The sequence below is a fragment of the Rhinatrema bivittatum genome, chromosome 11 (assembly GCF_901001135.1).
Source record: "Rhinatrema bivittatum chromosome 11, aRhiBiv1.1, whole genome shotgun sequence".
NCBI lineage: Eukaryota > Metazoa > Chordata > Amphibia > Gymnophiona > Rhinatrematidae > Rhinatrema > Rhinatrema bivittatum.
This window is the reverse complement of record NC_042625.1, coordinates 53,568,467-53,592,792: the sequence shown is the minus strand read 5'-3', so window position 1 is coordinate 53,592,792 and position 24,326 is coordinate 53,568,467. Positions and strand designations below refer to the sequence as shown.

The 24,326-nt window shown below is 46.8% G+C and overlaps 1 protein-coding gene across 3 annotated transcripts; it reads left to right on the top strand.

Moving 5' to 3' along the window:
* Positions 1–105: 105 nt before the first annotated feature.
* On the top strand, positions 106–24,326 carry RNF185 (ring finger protein 185). Of its 3 annotated transcripts, none has more exons than XM_029619575.1 (7): positions 106–212; positions 12,368–12,573; positions 12,931–12,949; positions 13,133–13,245; positions 14,936–14,990; positions 22,493–22,610; positions 22,882–24,326. In XM_029619575.1, exons 2-7 carry the CDS (start codon positions 12,401–12,403, stop codon positions 22,977–22,979), a joined length of 576 nt encoding a protein of 191 aa, XP_029475435.1. In that variant the 5' UTR covers positions 106–212; positions 12,368–12,400; the 3' UTR covers positions 22,980–24,326. The 3 variants fall into 3 exon arrangements, with proteins under 3 accessions (XP_029475435.1, XP_029475433.1, XP_029475434.1); XM_029619573.1 differs by lacking the exon at positions 106–212 and adding an exon at positions 258–402; XM_029619574.1 differs by lacking the exon at positions 106–212 and adding an exon at positions 1,277–1,321.

Here is a 24,326-nt window from a genome sequence, read left to right as displayed (position 1 = left end):
CTCAGTAACAGATCCACTGCGGGGTAACGCGTCTCCTCCCTCCAGATCGGCGACAGATCTTCCGCAGGCTAGCTTGTCTCCGCCTCTATATCAACTTGAAAGCTACCGCGATAGAACTCCGTCCTCCAATCTTCGCTGTAGCTTTTTTTTTTTTATCTCTATAAATTAAAAAGGAGAGAAAGCGGAAGCGATTAGGCGCAGACGAAAACAAGGTAGCCGGAAGCGGAAGTGGGTGTGGCTTGAAGTCGGAGGCGGACGTGGCTCGGACAGAGTAAATGGGTGCCGGAAGCGGAAGTGCTCGGTTCTTGGTTGGATAGGCTGTCGCGTGATATTTGTTTTAGAGGACGCTGGTGCTGTATTCGGAGAGACGAGTTGACATCGGGCCCTGAAAATAGTCTGCAGGCAAGACAAATAACTTCCCCCACTTTGTTTCACCCTCGATTGAGCTCAGTCTTTTTTCATCTCAGCCTAGGTCTGCTCTGGTGCTGACACCCCACAGGTGGTGGTTGGTATGCCTGGATAGTTAGCGGGACCCAGGGGGTGTCCTGGGGCAGTTAGCAGGGCCCCGAGGGTGCTGAGGGTGTGCGCCGGGGCCTTTAGCGGAGCCCGGGGAGGGCTGTGTGTGGTGCGTGCGCTGGGGCAGTTAGCAGGGACGGGAGATGCTGACTGGCTGAAGCAGCGTTGAGATTGGGTTTGTTGCAGTCCGTCAATGTCGGGTGGAGTAAGCAGAAGAATGGTTACCCCTGAGCTTGTGCTTCCACTTTGGTCACTGGCTGGAGCGCAACTATTTCGGAGGGTTTCGGATGTTGGGACGCTCATCGTGCTCTGTTGCTCGCACGTTTGCAAGAAGTGGCTGTTCCAATCATTTTTTTTTCTCCTTTTTCCTACCCTTTAATTTTAATTATTCTGTATATTTGTTTTGTCATGTAAAATTGTCATGCCAGTAAGTGCCCTGCTGGGTCAGACCAAGGTCCATTGAACCCAGGATTCTGTCTCTGACAGTAGCCAGTCTGAGTCACACGTACCTGTCAGATCCCTAATAATTGATCTATTTTTTTATATCTTGCTTCCAGGGATAAGCACTGCCTTGCCTTACTCTGTTTATATTACTTATAATTATACTTGGCTAATAACTGTTTATGGACTTTTCCTTCAGGAACTTGTACAATCCTCTTTTGAACTCCATGTTGCCTTGACCACGTCCTGTGGCAACAGATTCCATGGCTTGTGGGCTGAGTGAAAAAGTACTTCCTGCAATTTGTTTTAAATCTGCTGGTTGTTAGTTTCATGGAGCATCCCCTAATCCTAGAGTTTGAAAGAGGTAAATAACTGTTCCCTAGTTACATGCCCCCCTCCTCATGATTTTATAAATCTCAATAATAACCCCTCTGTCATCTCTTTCCCAAGCTAAAGAGCCCTAATCTGTTTATCTTTTCTCCATAAAGGATCTTTTTTTCATCTGTTTTATCACACTTGCCGTTATTCTCTGTACCTTTTCTATGTTTCCTATGTCTCTCTTGAGATAAGGCAAACAGAACTGCACACAGTAGTCAATGTGCAGTTGCACCATGGATCTATACAAAGGCAATATAATAATCTCAGTTTTGTGTTCTATTTCTTTCTAAATAATTCCTAACATTCCATTTGCTTTTTTTGACTGCTGCAGCACAATGAGCCAAAGATCTCAAGGTATTATCCACAAGGACTCAGCTCCTTTGGAGACCCCAAACATAGAACCCAGCGTTGTGTACCTGTAGTTGGGATTATTTTTTCCTACCTGCATTACTTTGCACTTTTCTACATTAAAAGTGCACCTATCATTAAAGTTCTTAGTATCCTAGTCTCAAGGTCTTTCTGCTGTTCCTCACAGTCCATCCTTGTTTTAATGACTCAAAACAATTGTGTCATCTGCAAATTTGGTTACCAAACTCATTGTTCCTTTCCCGAGATCATTTATGAATATGCTAAGTAGCACAGGTCCCAATACAGACTTTTGGGGCATGCCGCTAATAACCTTTCTTCATTTGGAAAACTGATCATTTAGTCCTATCCCCTGTTTACTGTCTTTTATCCAGTTGCCAATCCACAATAGGACACTGCCTTTGATCCCATGTCCTCCCAATTTCCTGAGAAGTCTCTCATGAGGGACTTGTCAAAAGTGGAAGATGGCACAATGTCAGAGTTTTTAGTAATAGATGAAATAAATAGGTTTCTGTCTTCTGGTTTCTGTATTATGACCTTCAAATCCAAACCTCATTCTTCTTTTGATGAAGATATTACTTGCCTGAGAAATTATATTTCATAGCAACTTTTAGTGACATATAGGAATCTATTTGCCATTATTATATCTAGTTTTTTGGCTGAAGTATGTTTCTAGTAAAAGATATTCATTTGTTTAGTGATTATAAAAGAAGGGGACTTAAGAGTGACAATTCTGTGCCTCAGGTTTTCATGAGAAATTATATATATTAAAAAAAAAAAAGAATTCTGTAACATAGAAACATAGAAATGATGGCAGAAGAAGACGACCAAACGGCCCATCCAGTCTGCCCAGCAAGCTTTTGCACTTTTTTTTTTCCTCATACTTTATCTGTTACTCTTGGCCCTTAGTAATCTTTTGGTTCTATTTCCCTTCCACCCCCGCCATTAATGTAGAGAGCAGTGGTGGAACTGCATCTAAGTGAAATAGTTTAATTAGTTAGGGGTATTAACTGCCGCAATAAGCAAGCTACACCCATGCTTATTTGTTTACCCAGACTATGTAATTCAAACCTTGTTGGTTGTTGTCTGTATATAGATCCCCTGTTCTTCATCCCCCCTGCCGTTGAAGCAGAGAGCTATGCTGGGTATGCATTGAAAGTGAAGTATCAGGCTTATTTGGTTTGGGGTAGTAACCGCTGTAACAAGCAAGCTACTCCCTGCTTTTTTTGTGAATGCAAATCCTTTTTTCCACACTTCCTCTTGCTGTTGAAGCTTAGAGCAATATTGGAGTCGCATTAACCGTGTGTATGTTTATTGAATAAGGGTATTATCTCCAGGTAGTAGCCATCATTCCCGTGAGCCACCCATTCTTTATTCACATCCTCTAGACTTTATGGATCCACAGTGTTTATCCCACGCCCCTTTGAAGTCCTTCACAGTTCTGGTCTTCACCACTTCCTCCGGAAGGGAGGGGAAGGATGTTTGCCCAGTGACAGTTCTTGAGTTCACTTTCTGGATTTATGTAAATGAGAGAGATTAATCTCTTTCAAAGAAGTGTGGAACTAGTCTTCAACAGACAATTGAATTATGGAAATCATTAGTTTAAATTATTCTGTAGAGTTTGTTCGGGTGCCCAGAATAACCAATTTCTTCCATCTCCTTTTTCAAGACAAGAAAGAAAAGCAATAGTGATGAAGATAGATCAGAGCCTGGTGCATATAAGAGCTGCTATTTCAGGTTTAAAGAGGTTTATTCCTTGCCCCAAAAAGTTGGGTGCATACAGAACAGCCTGTACTTGGAGTATCTAAACTAGTGTCTGTGTTTCATATTTCAGGATGGAAACTTTGAAGTCTGTGGGCATCAGTAGAAAGGTTTTTAATTATTATTTTTTTTTTAAACAAAAATGTTTGAAAGCTGCACATTTAATGACTCTGTAAGGGCACCACATCTGGAATATTTAAGATTCACTATTCAAGATCATTATTTCAGTACCCAAGTTTACCATTCAGCCTAGCACATCTACCAAAATATTTGTTCGTTTTTATATACCAATGTTCAAAAACAAATATTCAATAAAAGCAGTACAGGGATCAAAAGAACAATATAAAACAATATTAAATAATAAAACATTGTAAATTTCTAGTGCATGCATCTATAATATGAGGTCATTTCCTAGTGTGTAGCAGATGGACTCAGGACCAATGGGGTATAGTGTACTCCTGTTAGCAGTTGGAGACGGATCAGATTTCAATCTGCCGTCAGCCCCTAGTACGTATACCACTGCAGGAAGTGCAGCTCTTCAGTATTTTCCGTCTCCATAGCAGTTAGGGACTATCTGCACGCTCTCACAGCGTTAGAACCAAATTCAAAGAAGAAAACCAAATTTTAAAGAAGAAACATACCTGAAGACGAGCCCAGCTCTCCTGCGGTGATACCCTCAGGTCCCTCCCCCAGTTGAGATTCCCGAGGTGATTCCGTGGTCCCTTGGAGGTAAGCCTCGGTCCGGCGGCCAAATTGCGGCGAGGACCTAGCCCCCGATCCTCGGGCGCAGCTGAGAGGCAGCGGGTGCACCCTCGATCGTGGCGGTGAAGGTATTTGCCCTCTCCCCCCGCAGCCAGAGACCGCCTGGGACAAAACCAGGAAGCGCTGAAGACAAGGTAAGGTAGAAATCTGCTTGAATCCGGTCTCCGAGGATCGAGGAAGAGCACAGGTCACCGGCCGGGACCAGTGTCACCGGGTTGATCCGCCCTAGCAGGGCCAGGCCCCGGTTATTTCCAAGGGTCTACCCATGTGGAAACCCTCCGAGGGGGTCGCCATATTGCCCGCGTGCTCACAGTCGCCATCTTGGCCCTATTCGCCACACCATTCGCCGTTCGGCCGAGCACACAAAACCGAGCTAGGCGCAAAAAGCACTTGTGCGCATAGACTTATACGCACATAAAACCTTGTGCGCATAAGTTGCACGCACAGAGCTGGGCGCATATATACGGCTGGACGCACAGCTGCGCGCACAACTCGCATGCTCATCTTAAGCGCACCGGAGCGCATAAGAGTTTACGTGCCGACAGCCATGGCACCACCAGAAACAGGGATAAAGGCTCAAGGCCTCTGCCCAGCATGCCACATCAGAGCTGCACAAAGCGAGGAGGCTGACACCCTGTGCACGCAGTGTGAGGAGGCCCTGGAAGATCCAGTTCAGGGCCAGTCCCACCCAGGGCCGAGTACTAGCTCCTCAGGGAGTACCCCGGACCTAGCAGATCCCAGTGGGACCTCCCCACAGATGGGGACCCCCAGGGAACCAGCGCTCCTCAGCTTGGACCCAACGTCGATCTCATGGGTGGAGTTCTTCAAGGGGATTCACGCCTTTGTTCAAATGCAAACTGAACCTCCAGCTGGTCAGCCACATGCTCCCCCGGAGGACCCTCAGGCCCCAGGCCCTTCAAGACCAGGCACAGGCTTCCACTACCCAGAAGCCCTACCTATGGGGACACGGACATCTCTGAAGAGGAAGCTGAGCCCCTAGAAGAGGGGAGCTCCCCCCGGGGACATAGCCTCACCGAACCATGAGACGCTTCTTCTCAAAGGACGAGCTCCCGGACCTGGTCACCCAATGTCTGATGGAGCTCGCTATCCCGGGCCCAGGTACTTCGGGGGAACCTAAACCGAACCCCCTGCTGGAAGGTCTTCGTCAGACCTCGCGCCATTTCCCTCTGTTGCCAGCGGCACAACAGCTGATTGACCTGGAATGGAATGCCCCGGAGTCCACATTCAAAGGGGGACGAGCTTTGGCAGCCATGTACCCCCTGGACCCAGCGGCTAAAGATCTTCTTGCATGCCCAAGAGTTGATGCCATGGTCTGCGCGGTCTCTAAGCGCATCACTGTCCCAGTAGAGGGAGGAGCAGCACTCAAGGATGCACACGACGGCATCTGGAATCCATCCTCAGTCATTTGACGCAGCCACTATGTCTCTACAAATTGCGGCCTGCTGCACAGTGGTGACATGTGCCTGCTTATCCCAAACCAGGAACAACACCTCGGGAGAAGCCATGGAACCAGCAGTATCATTCCTCGCGGATGCTGCCTCCAACCTAGTGCGTACAGCAGCCAGAGAAGTGTCATCTGCGGTGGCGGCCAGAAGGCAACTCTGGCTCCAAAGCTGGTCGGCCGACGCATCTTCCAAAACGCGCCTCACAAGGATGCCCTTCAAAGGATCCCTCCTGTTAGGCAGCGAACTAGAGAAATTAGCCGACAAATGGGGCGAGTCCCCAGTGCCGCGCCTGCTGGAGGATAAAACAAAGAGAAACCAGTGACTCTTCCCCAAGCTCAGCCTGACCCCCACAAGGAGATTAAAACTGTGGAACCGGCTACATACCTTGCTGAACGATCCTCGTCCCACAGCATGGGATTACCTGCAAGTCCTCGGGCTGATGGCATCCACACTGGAAGTTGTGCCATGGGCGCGAGCCCACATGAGGCCCCTACAGCGCTCACTTCTACACGGTGGAGCCCACGGTCCCAGAACTACACCGTACGTCTATCACTCCCGGGCAGAGTCCGGAACCAGCTATGGTGGTGGCTGCAGGCCAACCACATGAGCCGAGGATCAAGACTATCCTCTCCAACCTGGACCCTACTCACCACAGATGCCAGTCTACGAGGATGGGGGAGCACACTGCGAGGAGTTAACCGCCCAAGGGCAGTGGAGCGCAGAAGAGGCAGGATGGAACATCAATCGCCTAGAAGCGCGTGCAGTCAGACTAGCCTGTCTGCGGTTCACTCACAGACTTCGAGACAAAGCGGTCAGAGTAATGTCAGACAACGCCACAACAATGGCCTACATCAACTGACAGGGGGGAACCAGAAGCCAACAAGTGTCCCTAGAAATAGACCCCCTGATGGTGTGGGCGGAAGCAAATCTCCAGGAGATCTCTGCCGTCCACATCGCCGGGAAAGACAACATCACGGCGGACTTCCTCAGCAGGGAAAGTCTAGACCCAGGAGAATGGAGGCTGTCGTCCGCAGCCTTCCAAATGATAGTGAATCGGTGGGGGACACCGGACATGGACCTTCTGGCAAACAGATCCAAAGCTCAAGTGTCCAGATACTTCAGCTGCAGGCGGGAACTGCAGTCCCAGGGGATCGATGCCCTGGTACAGACCTGGCCACCGGGCACCCTGCTATATGCCTTCCCGCCATGGCCCCTATTGGGCGCAATCATTCACAAGATACAACTACACAGGGGGCTAGTTCTTCTGGTGGCTCCAGATTGGCCAAAAAGACCCTGGTACGCAGACATGAAAAGGCTGCTGGCAGGGAACCCCCTACCCCTGCATCCACACAGGGACCTGCTACAACAAGGTCCAATCCTCCATGAGGACCCAGCTCAATTCTCTCTTATGGTCTGGCCATTGAGAGGGCCCGCCTGAGAGAGAGCAGATACTTGGGGGCTGTAATCAACACCCTCCGAGCATGCAAGTTCTCCACATCGTTAACGTACGTAAGGATTTTGAGAGTATTTTTGAAGCCTGGTGCGAAGATCACCTCATCAAGCCACGCGCATTTAAAGTTCCCTTGATCCTGGAATACTTACATAATGGACTACAGAAGGGACTGTCCCTCAACTCCATCAAGGTACAGGTGGCCGCATTGTCATGCTACGGCTCCAAGAGCGAGGGCAACAGCATAGCCTCTCACCCGGACGTGTCACGCTTCCTAAAAGGAGTCAAACACATTCGTCCACCACTAAAATGGCCTGTACCTCTGTGGAATCTCAATCTCGTTTTGGATTTCCTAGCGGGAACCGCCTTCAGACCCCTCCGAGGACTGTCCCTCTGCCTGTTAACCTTAAAGACGGTGTTTTTGCTGGCAGTTTGTTCAGCCCACCTCATCTCGGAACTACAAGCACTGTCCTACCATGAGCCGTTCCTCAGGTTCACCCCGGGAGCCATCCAACTATGCACGGTTCCCTCCTTCCTCCCCAAAGTGGTCTCACACTTCCACCTTAACCAGACCATCTCGCTACCAACGACGGATGGCTTGAAGAATTCGGAAGAAGCCCGTAGTCTACGCCACCTCAACATTGGCAGACTCCTATCCAGATACCTGGAATTGTCGGAACCCGTACAAAAAACGGACCACCTTTTCGTCCTTCATAGCGGAAAGAGACAAGGGGAAGCGGCCTCGCGGGCAACCTTTGCCTGCTGGATCAAAGAAGTCATCAAGGCGGCCTACTTAGAAGCTGACAAGCCACCACCTCTACAGGTCAAGGCCCATTCTACCAGAGGCCAGGCAGTATCCTGGGCAGAAACTAGAATGCTGTCACCTGCCGAGATCTGCAGGGCGGCGACATGGTCCTCCATCCATACCTTCTCCAGATTCTACGGTCTGGATGTTCAGGCTTGGGAGGACACAGCATTTGCAAGGACAATTCTAAGTGGGTCACGGGTAGCCTCCCACCCGGTTTGGGAGTAGCTTTTATACATCCCATTTGTCCTGAGTCCGTCCATCTGCTACACGCTAGGAAATGGAGAAATTACTTACCTGATAATTTCGTTTTCCTTAGTGTAGACAGATGGATTGAGCATCCCACCCTTGGCTGCCGTTACGCATGGTCTTTCAAATGATTCAGGGGTAAGCCACGTTTTCATTTACCTAGGGCATCCACCCTGCTGGGTGTCGATGCTTTCCGGTTGAGTACACTGGCGGTCTCCAGCTATAGTCAATCAACCAGTTCAAGTTAATCAAGTTTTAACGTTTAACTAAGTTATGAAGTTATTCAAGTTAATCAAATTATTAAGTTACTCAATCAGTCAGATACACATATATCCACAGTGCTTTCCGAGGAGAATACTAAAGAGCTGCACTTCCTGCAAGGGTATATATACTAGGGGGTGACGTCAGATTGAAATCTGATCCGTCTCCAACTGCCAGCAGGAGTACACTATACCCATTGGTCCTGAGTCCATCTGTCTACACTAAGGAAAACGAAATTATCAGGTAAGTAATTTCTCCATTTGTCATCATGACCTGTAAAATTCATTAAATAGGACATGAGTTGAAATATTAACCAAATGAAATTACATAAAATTCAAAGCATATTAATAAAATATGAACAGGAATAAAAAAGGTAAATTAATATGATATTAAATGAAGGCTTGTTTAAAAAGCCACGTTTCAATACCTTTTTTAAATATTTTGGTACTGGGTTCTGTTCTAAGTTCAAGGGGCAAAGAATTCCACAGTTGTGGATCAGCTGTAGACAATGCTCTTTGTCTAACAGAGTTGAGGTGAGCTGATTTTGGGGAGTAGTGGTATTAATTGCCATTCTAAGAGATGAAATAAAGGTCTTTTAAAATTGTTTTGATTCTGCGGTTTCCTCCTGCTCCGTTGTACTTTCAGCTAAATTGGTACCAGAGTGGGGATCTGGTGCCATCATTCCTCTTTTATTCTTTGGAGAACTGGTTGCTGAAATTTTATTTTTTTTTTTCTTGAGGTTCTTGTTGCACTTTCCTTTTCTATTGTTTGCTGGTTTGCCATTTTTAAGTGTTGATGTTTTGCTACCTAGTTTTCTGTTATGCTGTAGTGTTCTTTTGCATTCCATCGATTATTGTTAACTGAGCTTTTGTATTGTTGCCCCAAAACATGGTTTGTTCTGCAGCCTCATAGAATGTGCTTTCTGGCAATTTGACAAATTCTTCATGGCTTTGTGTATTAGGTTTTGTCTATTTATTTAGACATTTTATATACCGTTGTTCTATGTAAAGATCACAACGGTTTACAATAATGACATTCATAGGTATAAATCAGCAGAGAATGATGGATTACATAGGAAGTATTCATAAACAGACATTAACATCTATCAACTGAATTCTCAAATACATATTAATTAAAGATCAGGACATGAGACGTGAAGTACAAAAATAAAATAAATTTCACATTTCATTCAGTATGTACTACAGTCTCTCATTCATTTGTGTATCAATTAGTATCTCTTGTCTTTCTTGTCTGCCACTGCTTTATTGACATATGCTGCAAAATTCATTTAGTTAGCTTTTTTTGAAATTAAAATGCCAGCAGATTGGTTTTACAACCAGATGAACTTAGCTGGTGAAGGGCTGCTGTTGGGAGTGTGGGATCAGATCTATAACAATCAAGAAGCTTGCTATGTTTCCAGAAGCTTGGGGGGGTCATGATTTAGGCTCAGTTGATTTGCTTCCATGCAGGTTTCCACCAGTTCTTCATTACTGGTAGTGTTGCATTCTCGGTGGCTACCTTAATTGTGAACTTCACTAGTGACGGTTTGAGTGTTTAAGTGTTGTCTTAGTTCTAAGACCTGAATTTTCTTATTGGGTGCTGTATAGACTGCAGTGATTTGAGATTTGTCTGACTTTACGGTTAAAATCTCAATGTCCTCAGTCATTGATGTCTGATTTACAAAGATTGCATGGTCATATTCTTTGTTTTTTCAGCTGGTATTTGTGGTCAGTTGCTAGTTGGGCCTCTTTCAATCTCTTGTTAGTTTACTTGGTAAATGGTATTAGCAGGGTTATCTATTAAAGAGGCTCCCAGGGCAGTGCTGTGGATGCCTATGCTGTGGCCTCATTTTTTTTTTTTTTTTAGTGATCAGAGTAATAGATTGGGGTGCAGGTGATGGGGCAGGGGATGTCAGGTAAAGCCTTTAACACTGTTTCACATGGAAAACTGGTGAGCAAATGAATCATTGTGAAAAAAAAGTTTTATAAAATGGGTGTGCAAATGGTCAGTGAGTCTGCACTGGTGAAGGGAAGATGCCCCAGGGATCGGTGCTAGGCCTCTTCCTTTTCATTGTCTTTAAGTGCTGCATATGTCTAGGAGCAGTTGCAAGAGAGACCAGGGATGTGCTAGAAGGGATCTGTATCTCTCTGTGGATGACCTGCTGGGGCTAAGGGCAGTAGGAATTATTCCTGCTTCCCCTGTTTTATTGTAACTTTTTTGCTTCTCACCACTTTGTAATTGTTCAAAGTTATCTCACCCCCGGTTACCTGTAAACCAGCATGATGTGATTGTATCATGAATGCCAGTATAAAAAAGCTCTAAATAAAAATAAATATATGACATGGAAGTTGACTTGAAAAAATTGTAAGAATGGGCAAGGATTTGATAACCCAAAAGTGCAAAGGTTATGCAGCCCCAGGAAAACTGGCAGTCAACAAATAGGGAAGGAATAAGGATTTCAACCAAAGAGCTGAGTGTGTCAGACAGGAGAGGCATTATTCCTGCGCGTGGGACCCACCAGGAGTATTTTGTTTACTTCTAGAGAACACATTTATCTTATTTATTTTCACTTGATTACAGATTCATGGTTGCTTTCAAAAGAGGGTACAGCCACTAACAATACAATTATACATAAAATGATAAAACATTATAAAAATTCAAAAAATATACTGAGGTGGTCAGGACTCCGGGGAGGCCATCAAAATGATACAAGGCCTGCACCATAAACTTTATGGGTTTCTCTTGTCTCCGTCTCCCCCCCCCCAAGCAGGATGTGTGTATTTCACCTGGCTGCAAACAGGATTTAACTTTTAATAGTAAGCAGCTCTGGCTGTATTACTTGAAAACCAGAGGCTTTTGATTTTGCCCACTAAAGCCCCTGTGTGCTGATACATGTAGGTCTCTTCAGGGACTACATGGAACATGATGTAACAGAGTGAAAAGCTCAAAGCAGAGAGAGTGTGTCCTTTCCCCTTCACATACAGTGCAATTCTTTTGCTGTGTTTTTCATGATTTCCCGTAGCCTGATTGTAGAGGCCACCATCTGTCCTGTCTCGCATTTTTATTCTGATTTGAATTGGTAAGTGTGCAAAACAATTTTTTTATGATAGTTTAAGCTCCTCCCTCCCCTCTCTGTATAGAGAGGGGAGGGAGGTGAAGGTAGTTAGTGTAACTGTGTTTAAAAAAGGTTTGGATAAGTTCCTGGAGAAGCCCATAAACTGCTATTAATCGGGAATAGCCACTGCTTGTTGCTGGCATTAGTAGCATCATGTCTGTTTAATGTTGGATACTTGTGCCTTGGATTGGCCACTGTTGGAAACAGGATACTGGGCTTGATGGACCCATGATCTGACCCAATATGGCATATCTTATGTTCTTATGTACCTGCCCATGTACTTCGTCTGGCCTGTTTGCACTCCTGGCCCTTTTCCCTTTCTGCTCACCTGACAGTTGATGGCTAGTATAGAGATTACCTCATCAGTGTACTATGGATGGTGGCAAGTATTTTTGTCCTTTTGATAGAGCAGTATGATTAAGTATTTTCCACATTGGGCCAATGCACTCAGTACCATTATTGCAGCTTTAGGACTTTTTCCTAGGAAATCAGTGCCAGTTCACATCCCTCTGGCTCATTTAGTCACAGAGTGCATTAACCAGCAATCCTGCTCTCACCTTCCTAGTCTGTGGCAGTGGAAAATGAGAAACCTAGCTAAAGTAGGTAGGATTCTGCTACTGGCTCAGCTGGGGGACAGGGGGAGTGCTGTTCCTTTAGCTCAGCGGTAGAATTCCCAGTTTAGAACTGCAACGTAGCAATTTAGAATCCTGAGATCCCCACTGGAAAAAATGTAATGTTGTCCTGTGAAGTACCTCAGCAAGTGTTTAATCTTCACTGTCTTTCGTCTCTTCCTTCAGGGACTTTAGTTCCTTACGGCTTCCTGATTCTGGATGATGGCAAGTACAGGCCCAGCAGCATCAAGCTCTGCTGAGAACTCCAGCCCTGGAGGGGCTAGTAGCAATGGATCCGGAGAGAGCTTTGGTCAGGATAGCACATTTGAGTGTAACATTTGTTTGGATACAGCGAAGGATGCTGTAATTAGTCTATGTGGACATCTCTTCTGGTAAGTGTGAAACCACCCATCTTGTAGCCCTGTATGTCTGTGATTTGCTTGTGTACTATGTATGTGACAACGTCTGGGAGTAGCATTTGGCTGATGTGAATGTTGCGTGGCAGAGCACAGCCTGAAGATGTCAGATTGCACAGTCAGGATACCTGGCTGTCAGGTATGAGCATATCCTTGTTCTCAAGTGTTGCTGCCTGTGTGCTAGGGAGGAAGGTGGCTTCAGTGCCTGTTTTTAGCAAGGTTGTACTTCTGTCCGTTCTTGCTCTATGCTAATATCAGTATTGCACTTAATGAAAAGTTATAATATCTTTCTCTCCCCAACCATTGCTGCCGGTCTCCCTGGAATGCTTGCAGCTGGCCTTGTTTACACCAGGTGAGATGTGCATTTTCCTTCTGTTAGCCATGACAAGTTACAAAGCCTTCCCTTTAGGCACTCTTTCCCAGCCTGCAGTGTCTCCGCTCCCATCCCACACCACCGTCCTGCCTGCAGTGTCTGTCCTCTTCCCCATATTTCCTCCATTAGGTCCTTGATATGTTTTTCTGTTGTCTGTTTCAGTGGTTAGAGACTAGACCAAATCGGCAGGTGTGCCCTGTGTGTAAAGCTGGCATCAGCCGTGAGAAAGTGATACCGCTCTATGGTAGAGGAAGCACTGGGCAACAGGACCCCAGGTAAGGACATAATCCCTACAAGATATTTGAGGAGGAGACACCCAGGGCTAGGCTAGGCTAGAAATCAAACAAAGAACTTAGCCACCCAGTGGGATGCGGTTAAGGTGACTCATATACAGATCGATACTCTAAGGCCGCGGTAGAAACAGTGTGGCAGTGTCAGGCGCACCCTCGTTCCCCGCACGCACAGTTCTCTTCACCTACCGCTCAATACTCTCTTCAAATTGCATGCAAATGCATGCCGCGGCTGCGAAGCCTTAGGCAAGCGTTAGGCCCGCGCAACCCATTTTACTGTATAGAGCGCCTATACAGTATCCTGGGTTCGCGGGCCTAACTCTTCACGGCCACGCTGGTATCTGTCATTTCAAATGACATTTGAAATGACAGGTACCAGGAAGTGGACAGTTATGTTCCCCGATGCTCAGCAAACTTTCCCCCAGCCCCCGCTTACCTGCCCTGGCCCCGTCCGGTCTCCGGTGCAGCCCCAGTCCTGTCCCCTCCTCCCGAAGCAAAAAAAAAAACCAAAAACGAAAAATTAGCAAGGCTCGGGCCTGCTACGGTAGTCCCTTCTCCTCTCCTCCCGATTTCGGCGCTCAAGGTGGCCGGGTGGGCGTGCATTCATCCAGGCAGAGGGAGCCGGCGGCGAAAGCGGCCTCCGGCTCCCTCTGCCTGGATGAATGCACGCCCACCCGGCCGCCTTGAGCGCCGAAATCGCACGGGCATTCATTCACTGCCGGCGGGGGCCGTGCATTCATCCAGGCAGAGGGAGCCGGAGGCCGCTTTCGCCGCCGGCTCCCTCTGCCTGGATGAATGCACACCCACCCGGCCACAGCCTGGATCGAACACGCGCCCGCCGGCTCCCACCGCCACCTGGATCCAACGCGCGCCCACCCGCTCGCCGGCTCCCGCCGCCGCCTGGATGAATGGGCGCCCATCTGCCCGCCGGCTCCTGCCGCCGCCTCGATGACCGCACGCCTGGGGGATTCGGAAAGTGACAGGTATTTATACATATATATAAACAACTTACGCTGCAATGTTTTTTACACTTTACGGTTTTACCCCCATTTTTTACACTTTATTCCCGTTTTAATTTTCGAACACCACACTAACACCAAGTAGAGGGTAGGCGGTAAACTAACAGGTTAAGGACGCGGCAAAATAGCGGGTTACAAAGGAGATAATCTGAGCGTGCGTCACAGTATCGGAGGGGAATAGCTAATTCCTTCATTATACAGCTAATTCGTTCATTTACATATATACATGCTGCGTGCAGAAAGGGTTATGCGTCTGTTTTAAGAAGCGCTAAGGACGCGTGAAACTGGAGACTGTATCGCTGGATCGCCTTACGCGTCCGAATTGTGCGCTCCCAGCACATTACAGACGGGAAATCTTCAACCGCACGTTACAGTATCGACCTGATAGGATTAAGAGGAGTGGCTGCAGTTGGGAGACATGATGTTGGGCTCCATGCACTATTGCTCTGAGCCAGTGTGACACCTCTTATGTTTTTATGTACAATTGCTGTAGATGCTGGGGAGGGGAATCCTAGGAGAGAGTTCCCTGTGCAGATCTTCTGCCTCATGACAAACTCCATATCCTGTATCAAAAGGTGACTGGTGAAGTAATGTCAAGCTTGTACAGTACAAACCTAGAGATGCCTCTTTACACATTCATGTTTCCTTTGGTGCAGAGAGAAAACACCCCCTCGACCCCAAGGTCAGAGACCAGAGCCAGAAAACAGAGGGGTAAGTATGCTTGGACTCTGGGAGGAGTGAAGAATGGGAACAGAGGAGAGCTTGTTGTCACCTGATGAAAGAGTTGCATTTTGTAATGTAATTGAGCTGGGATTCCCTAGGGATGCTGCCTCCTTGCAGCAGCTCTTGGATTGGTGATTAAAATTTTCTACTCTGTGCCTGGCTGTTTCCTATAGAATTACTTTATCTAGTTGGTGCTTTCCTCCTCCTTCCTGAGCCAACTGCACCTTTTCAGACAGTAATTGGGGTGGCTGCCTTTAACTCCCGATGGAGAGTAATAGTATCTCTAAGTGACAGACAGTAGCAGGCCCTCCATTTCCCTGACTGTGACATGACTCTCCTCTAGAGAGAGTAATAGGAGTGCCCCAGAGATCTTTTTTTTTTTTTTTTTTTTTAAGTGGCAGGATTTGAACTTGGGTCTCCTGGTTTCCAACATTTTTTGTTTTAGTCCAGCTGCTTCCTCCTCCTTTGGATGTCCAGTACAGTTGGAACCAGAGTTGGGATCTCCCCTCCCAGCTTACCTAAGTCCACTCACTGCACACACAGTCCTGGACTTTCCTGCTGTTATGGTTATGCAATGACTAAGATTCTGCATATGTTACCTCTGCAGTATTACCAACCCTGAACCAGGAATCAAATGCAGATGTCACTGAATGGCAGGGCAAGCCCAGCACAAAATTCCATTCAGAAATAAACGTTATCGTCTTATTACCATAAATTACTTTTAACATTTGGAAAAGATGTATTTCAGTCAGAATTCTCTCTGAAGTGTCTTATAGGAAAATTGGTTCTTACCTGTTAATTTTTGTTCCTGTAGTATCACAGATCAGTCCAGACAGTGGGTTGAGCCTCCTGTCCAGCAGAGGGAGACAGAGAGAAACTGAAACGGTATCCTATATCAGGACAGTGCTCACCCTGCATCCCTTCAGTATAATCAATATCAAAGCAGCCAAAATAGCATAGAGAACCAGGATAAGATCAAGCAAGTAAACTGTAACTATCAAAATGAAACAAGAAATTCAAACATGTATGAAAAATGCTCTTGCACAGCTATCAATATATATATATATATATAGCAGATACCTCCGGTGCCTTACAATTCGGATGAACTTCCAGTGTCTTAAAGCTCAAATAGGAAGTAGAGAATCCCAAAAAGAACCTGTGAAAGAAAAACTCCGAGCGGATGTAGCAATGTAGATGTATTCAGGGCAGTAGTCTGGACTGATCCGTGGTACTACAGGAACGAAAATTAGCAGGGAAGAACCAATTTTCCTTTCCCTGTACGTACCCGGATCAGTCCAGACAGTGGGATATACCCAAGCTGCCCTAAATGGGGTGGGATCGAGACAGTCCTGCTCGAAGTACCTGTCTGCCGAAAGAGCCAAAGACTGGCACCTGAACATCGAGGCGATAATGACGCACAAAGGTATGTAGGGATTTCCAAGTAGCTACTCTGCAGATTTCTTGCGGTGAGACTGACAGACTCTCCGCCCAAGAGGTAGCCTGAGAATGTAAAGAGTGAGCCTTTAAGCCCTTCAGAACAGACCAGCCCACTACAAATATACGCCGACACAATCGCCTTTTAGCCAGCAAGCGATGGTAGCTTTAGAAGCCTTATTCCCCTTACTCGGCCCAATCCATAAGACAAAGAGATGATCAGAGACTCAAATCATTCGTCACCTGCAAATATTGCAGTAGGACGCTCTTCACATCAAAGCGTTGTAGATCCGCGCCAGGCGTGTTCGCAATGTCCTCTTGAGAAAAAGCCGAGAGCTCCACTGACTGATTTACATGAAAGGAAGACACAACCTTTGGCAGGGAAGATGGGACTGTTTGGAGGGCAACACCTGAATTAGAAAAGCAAAGGAAAAGCTCCCTACAAGTCAGGGCTTGGAGCTCGGACACCCTCCTGGCTGAGGAAATAGAGACCAGAAAGACAGTCTTAAGGGTCAGATCCTTAAGTATGGCTCGCCGAAGGGTGCCTTGTGGAGAACCAAGTTAAGGCTCCACAACGGACAAGTAGCCCGGGCAGGCGGGTTCAAGTGCTTAGCCCCCCTGAGGAACCGAATGACATCCGGATGGGTTGCCAACGCGTAACCATCGACCCGCCCAAGGAGGGAACTGAAGCCAAAACTTGTACCCGCAAGGAATTGAAAGACAAACCTTTGGAGAGACCATTTTTCAGGAAGGAGAGAACCTGGGACACCAAAGCCTTACGCGCCGGAACTCCAGACTCAGCGCACATAGTCTCAAACACACTCCATACCCGAATACAAGCCAGAGAGGTAGAAGTCTTACAGGCCCGCAACAGAGTGGAGATAACCTCCTCCTTATAACCCTTCTTCCTTAGTCGCCGCTGCTCAAAAACCAGGCTGCTAGACAAAAGCGATCTGCCTGATTGAAAAATACTGGACCCTGTCGGAGCAGGTTTGGCAGATGGCCAAGGTGGAGAGGACCATCCGTAGTGAAGTTCACCAGATCTGCGAACCACGGTCTGAGGCCACTCCGGCGCCATGAGGATGACCGGGCCCCCCTGTGGAGTTCTTCTTTTTTTTTTTTTTTTTAATTTATATTTTATTAATCATTACAAACAATGCTGACAGCAATATCCGCTTGTCTAAACAAAAGGTACAGGAATTTACAAAATTTGAAAACAATTTTCATATATTAGGAAATACCCTGTGATAAAGAAAAAAGAGACTGGTTGGTTACTTTCTGAGCAATATCATAGAAATAACAAAAACAGTAATAATGGTGCATTACACTAACATACCTTAAACTAGGATTTAGTGACAGGTAATCTTGCATCAAGAAAACTTCTCAACTCACTTGGTTCTAAAAACACAAACCTTTCCTGTTGGTATTTCACCACACATTTTCATGGGTAGTATATAGTACACAGGGCTCCTAATGCCTTTACTTCCTGAACCATTTGAAGAAAATTTTTTCTACGAACTTGGGTTGTCCTAGTGATATCAGGGAAGGTCCAGATCTTTTGACCAAGAAATAACATTTGTCTATTTTTTTAAACACAACTTAAGTATCTTGTCTCTATCTGTACTCTTCAGAAACTTGACACACAAGGTGCCTCTAAATTCAACTTGCTCGGACATAGACTGTTCCAAAAAAGTTGTTAAATTACTTAATGGTATCTGTTGTATATTCTGTGGACTATTCTCATTTCTTTTTCTTCCCATTGCTATAAAATATATTTTCTCAAGCTTTGGTATCTCTCCCTCTGTTAATTTCAAATTTTCCTTCATAAAATTCTTAAATTGCTCAAAGGGAGATATTAATTTTACATTAGGGAAGTTTAATAGTCTTATGTTATATCTTATTTGATTTTCAGTCATTTCTATTTTTCTGTTATTTAACATATCACCTTGGATCAGGCCTGTCTGAATTTTTTCAACTTGAATAAGCCTGTTTTCTAAGTTAACCAATTTCTCTTCATGTTTAACAACTGCTGGTTCAATTTTTGAAATCTGGTTTTGCGTACCTATAATAGTTGTATTTAAATTTAGAATAATGGTCTTCAAATCTGTTAGGGTAGTCCAAATAGTTTCTAAAGTAACAGGTTGTGTCTGAGACACACTGGAGTTGTCCAAAATATTCATCAATCCTTGAGGACAGATTTTACTTCTCACATCTGAGGCCTCTGCCCCCCCCTCCACTCCCCTCAGGTGTTGATGTCGAGGGTACACCATTTGTTTTAGTGTTCCCCGGACTTAAATGTCTACTCACTCCTTCTTCCATAATTCCTCCAATAGGGCTGACTTCCTTTGACCCAGTGGGTTGGTTGTCCTCAACCAAATTTGGTGGTGGTGAGAGACTGGGGGATAGAGGAGTCTTAGGTTCCCCGGGGCTTAACGAGATGTTAAATTCCAGTGGTGTTTGTGTTTGCTCTCCACCTACACCAGCGCCTGGATACACACCCGGAATCTCTGCACCAAACCGCGTAAATAAATCTCCAAGAGTGGACTGAGTAGGAACACTGGCTATTGGGGTTGGAGGTTCCCCTCTAACTCTTCCTTTTCTCTTAGTGTGCGGCATCGTTTGTAAAGGAAAAAATGAAACAAATATTGGAGTCTTCACGCTGATAAAACACTCACCAAACCAGACTCAATGGCAGCTGCTTGGAAAAGAGTTTCCCTCCACCTGTCCGCCGAATCCGGACAAAGCCGCGTGCGCCCCTGCGGCGGTGGAGCGCCGGAGTGACGCCGATTTTATGTGCGTCTGTTCCTCCCCTCAGCATCGCAAGAGGCCAGGAGCGGGGCGAATCAGGTGGAGTCTCTGGTTCCTGTCCAGGCAAGTCTCTAGTCCCCAGCAACTGCCCCCCCGTGGAGTTCTATTCTTCTGAGTACCTTTCCCACCAGAGGCCAAGGTGCGAACATGTAAAGGAGGACATCGTGAGGCCAGGGTAGGACCAGTGCATCCACTCCTTCTGAGCAGTACTCCCTTCTGCAGCTGAAGAATCAGGGGGCCTTTGCAGTAGTCATCAGGTCTAAGTGAGGGACCCCTCACTTGTGCACGATCAAATCCATCGCCTCTCCGGACCACTCCCACTCTCCGGGGTCTAGATGCTGACGACTCAGGAAGTCAGCTTGAGTGTTCTCCTTCCCTGCAATGTGGGAGGCCGCTAGCCGTTCCAGATGGTGCTCTGCCCAGGCTAGCAGCTTGCTGGCTTCCAGGGCAACCCCTGGTGATTCCCCCTGGAATTGTCGGAGAGGACTTGCACAGCTTTGCGATGGATCAAAGGCAGAAAAGTCTTGAGCCAGACGGACCTCTTGGGTCTCCAGACGATTGATGTGCCATTGAGACTGGATTGGGGTCCATCGTCCCTGATTATGAGACACTGCTCCCCAGGCGGAGAGGCTGGCATCCATTGTCACAACAATCTACTGAGGTGTCTGTAAGGGCATCCCCTTCAACAGGTGGGCGAGAGAGAAGCACCACTGCATGCTGTCGATGGTAACATCGGAAAGTGGTAAGAGTGTCTGAAACTCCTCCAAGACAGGCTTCCAGTGGGATTGCAAAGCTTCTGCAAAGGACGCATATGCACAAAGGCCCAGGGAACCAAATCTATAGTTGAAGCCTTAGTGCCCAGAACCTGGAGATAATCCCAGGCCTTGGGGACCATGAGAGATAATAGATGTTGGACTTGACCCATAAGCTTGAGTGCACAGGCCTCGGGTAACAGAACTTTGCCCACACGAGTGTTGAAGCGTGCTCCTAAGAATTCGATGATCTGAGAGGGCTTGAGGTTGCTCTTTGAGAAATTGACTATCCACCCAAGGGAGGTGAGAACCGACAAGACCCGGTTGACTGCTATCACGCACAGGTCCTCCAACTTTGCCCAAACGAGCCAGTCATCCAGGTACGGGTGGACTAGGTCTCCCTCCCACCGGAGGAAGGCCGCCACTACCACCATGATCTTGGTAAATGTGCGTGGCGCGGTGGCAAGACCAAATGGGAGTGCTCGAAACTGAAAATGTCATCCCAGGATGTTGAGACAAAGAAATCTCTGGTGTTCCTGGTGGACCGGGATGTGAAGGTAGGCCTCCATCAGGTCGAGAGAAGCAAGGAACTCCCCTGTACGAATCGTCGCTATGACCACCCTCAGGGTCTCCATCTGAAAATGGGGAACCTTGAGGGCCTTGTTGACTCTCTTTAGGTCCAGGATCGGTCAAAAGGAGCCGTCCTTTTTGGGGATGACGAAGTAGATGGAATACTGGCTGGATCCCTGTTCCTGGAGGGGGACCGGGACTATGGCACTGAGCGCTTGAAGCCTGTCTAGAGTCTGGCACACAGCTGAGCGCTTCTGAGTTCCACAGGGAGAGATCAAGTAGAGGTCCGGGAGATCCCGAGCAAACTCTAACATGTAGCCTCTTTAGATGACTTCGAGGACCCACTGATCTGAAGCAATTTTGACTCATTCCTCAAGAAATAGGGACAGCCGACCACCTAAGTCTGGAACGGAGGAATGGGCCGGTCGTATTGCATTGTGAGGACTTTGTGGCAGTGCCTTGATGGGTACCGTCTCGGAAAGGCCGTCTGCCCCAAAAGGAGTGAGACCATGCTAGAGACCTAGTGGAGGAGTTGTTTCGTTGAAAAGCTCCACGTGGCTTGTTGTACCTGCACTGCCCCCAGAAACGAAAGCGCGACAGAAAAAAAGGATCTGGACTGCTTGGGCCGGTCCTCCAGTAGCTTATGAACCTTGTTGTCACCCAAGGATTCGATAAGCTGGTCCAGGTCTTCGCCAAAAAGTAACTTACCCTTGAAGGGTAGAGTGCCCAACTGCAATGTAGAAGAGGAGTCTGCAGCCCAGTCGCCTGGCTGACACCACTGAGACCATAGCTCTGGCTTGCACCCTGAGGAGATCATAGAGAGCATGAGCCCCATACGCAATCACGCCTTCCAGCCTTTCTGCCTGTTCCGTCTCTGCAGACGGGAGGTCCTGGGTGCTGAGTAATTGTTGAACCCACCTGAGGCTTGCCTGCTGCACGAGACTGCTGCAGACTGTGGAGATCGAACCCCGAGCTCCGCCAGGACTGCAGGAATGAGGGGTTCCAACTCCTCCCTCTGGAACAGATGTTACCACCTGAGGGTCATCACCCTGCAAAGAAGTCTGTTTCCCTTGTTCCTCATCCATGCTATACACCAGGATGGCTGTGGCATGGTGGGGGAAAAATCAGCTCACAAAACACAAAATCAGCCAAAAACTCAGCCATTCAGGTGGGCAGGTGTCCTGGATTGCAGCTGACCAAAAAAGAAAATTTATTTATTTATTTATTTATTTTTACACAGTGCTTAGACACATAAGGGTGAAGAGAGGGACTGGACCACCAGTAATCACTTCCCCGGCTGCTTACCTTGCTGCAGCCTGCAATGAAAAGCGTGGGTAAGCTGTGCCTCAGAATAGTTTTTTTTTTTTGTTTTTTTTTTCAAAGAAAGGAGCAGAGGAATGGGAGCCTCTCTGCTAAAAAGACCTGAGGCAGACACGAAAAGGGGGAGTGACTGGACCACCAGTATCACCCCTTTAAGCCAGGCAAGTGATCACTGGGAAGAGAGTGTTCCAGGCTGAGTACTCAAGGGGAAAATCCCCCCCAAGGACCCTGTAAGAGCTGTGAGATAGAGTTGCTCACATACACAAAGTTTGATTTCCTTCAATTTTTTTTTCTTTTTTTTTACATATAGAAATTAATCAATACTTGCTTGATCCTGGAAACAATCAGAAGGAGAGAGAAAAAAATCACCAAAGTGTGGAAAACAGGGAAAGCTAGGGAACCGCAGGTTCAACTGTCTGCCTCTGCTGGGAGACAGACAGATACTGAAGGGTTGCAGAGTAGGCTCTGACCTGATATAGGATACCTTTTCAGGTTTTCTCTGTCTCCCTCTGCTGGACAGGAGGCTCAACCCACTGTCTGGACTGATCCGGGTACGTACAGGGAAGAAAGTTTTGTGCTTTTTTTCATCTCTTTACTGCCTTGCAGGGTTTCCAGGGCTTTGGCTTTGGCGATGGCGGTTTTCAGATGTCTTTTGGGATCGGTGCTTTTCCCTTTGGGATCTTTGCCACAGCGTTTAACATAAATGACGGACGACCTCCTCCAGGTATGGATCGTTCAAGTTCAGGGTCTCTCCTTCAGATTAATGCAAATAGTTCCAGGCCCCATATCACTTTAAGTGCTAGTGTGAGCTTTCTTACAGCAGTGCCCTGCTAGTGGAAGCTGGGACTTAGCCACAGGAATTCTTTCAATTGCTGGTTTCTGGTAACTGCTGAATATTGCAAGTGGGGGAGTTAATGAGTGCATCACAGGTGGCAGATGCAGTGCCAGTCTGAGACACTCGTGTGCATTAACATGCTGCTGTTCTCATTTTCCAGCTGTTCCGGGGACCCCTCAGTATGTAGATGAGCAGTTCCTGTCCCGCCTCTTCCTGTTTGTGGCCTTGGTCATCATGTTCTGGCTGCTGATTGCATAGGTCACCAAGTGAAGAGGGGGAGCTGAATGCAAGTCTCTTCCATATGCCAACAGTATGAATGTGGCACAGCAGAGAATCTGCTGGTATCAAAGGAGAGGATCCTAGCTGTAGAGCGGACACCATATTCCAGTGAATTCTGAACAGCTGGAATACATTTTCTGGGAAAGTATGGAGACAGAAAAGGGGACTAGAGCTGGACAGGATTTAATCTCCTGTCACATCTTCCAAGAAACATTGAGATGAGTTGATGTAAAGTGTTTTCTTTTTACTGCTTCTATTGTCCAAGGAAAATATCCAATGTTTTTCCTTTCCCTTAAAATATGCTGTTAACCTCCTAGAATCCCAGCCTCTTTCAGCAGGAGGTGCTGTAGGGAAAAGAGTAGTACCTGTGGGGATGCTCACAGCTCCTGCAGTCCCAGCTGCTTTAAGCGGGGAGGTGCTGTAGGGAATGGTTTAAGAGCTCTGACTGTGGGACTGCTCACTTCTGCAGTCCCAGCCTCTCCCAGCAGGAGGTGCTGTATGACATGGAGCAGGAATGCTGGCTGGGGTGAGACAGGGAGCTTTCTGTATTTTATTGTGAATCGGTGAAGGTCCTCTGCAGTTTCCTTTTCCTGAACTTTTAACTCCCTACAAGATTTTAGTTTTGGCAAATTTCTATGTATTTTCTTAATGTTAAGGAGATGGTTTATTTTTTAAAAGTGGATCAGCTTCATAAGTTGATTTGCTGTGGAATGTGACTGCATCTGCTGTACCCAGGGCTGGAATTGGATTGAAACCAGATCTGTGCAGTCTTCTGGGAGGAGGATGATCTCTACCTTCTTCACTGCTGCCAGCCCTTCTGTGCTGCCTTTCTGGTAAAAATGCTTATATAGCAAGAATGAAATGCTAGGTTTGAGCCAATTTGGCCCAAAACGTGAAAAGAAGGAATGCCAGAGGCCGAAAGTCATGGAGCTGAGGCAAGTCTTGCAGAAGGATTTGTTTTTTGTGAGCAGTAGGAGCACAGTAACCAAGAAGAACAATTTTCTACAGCTTGTTGCTGTGGGTGGGAATTTCTCTCTAATGGCATGTGGCTTGGTGCTGGGGAGAGGGCAGCCTGAACAAGGCTTTGGGATATTGAGGTGCCACAACTGCTACATGTTGAAACCGAGCCGGGGAGGGGTGGGATGCACTTGTCTGTAAAGGTATAAAGTAAATTGTTTACTTTTTTTCATTGTTTAAATGATCAGATCACTGAGTGCTTGCAATTGCAGGCTCAGATATGTTTTGTATATAATTTGCTCCTCTACCTTGCCCTATGTTTTGAGATTTCACTGTGCAATTACAATAAAAGTGGCACTTAATATTGTA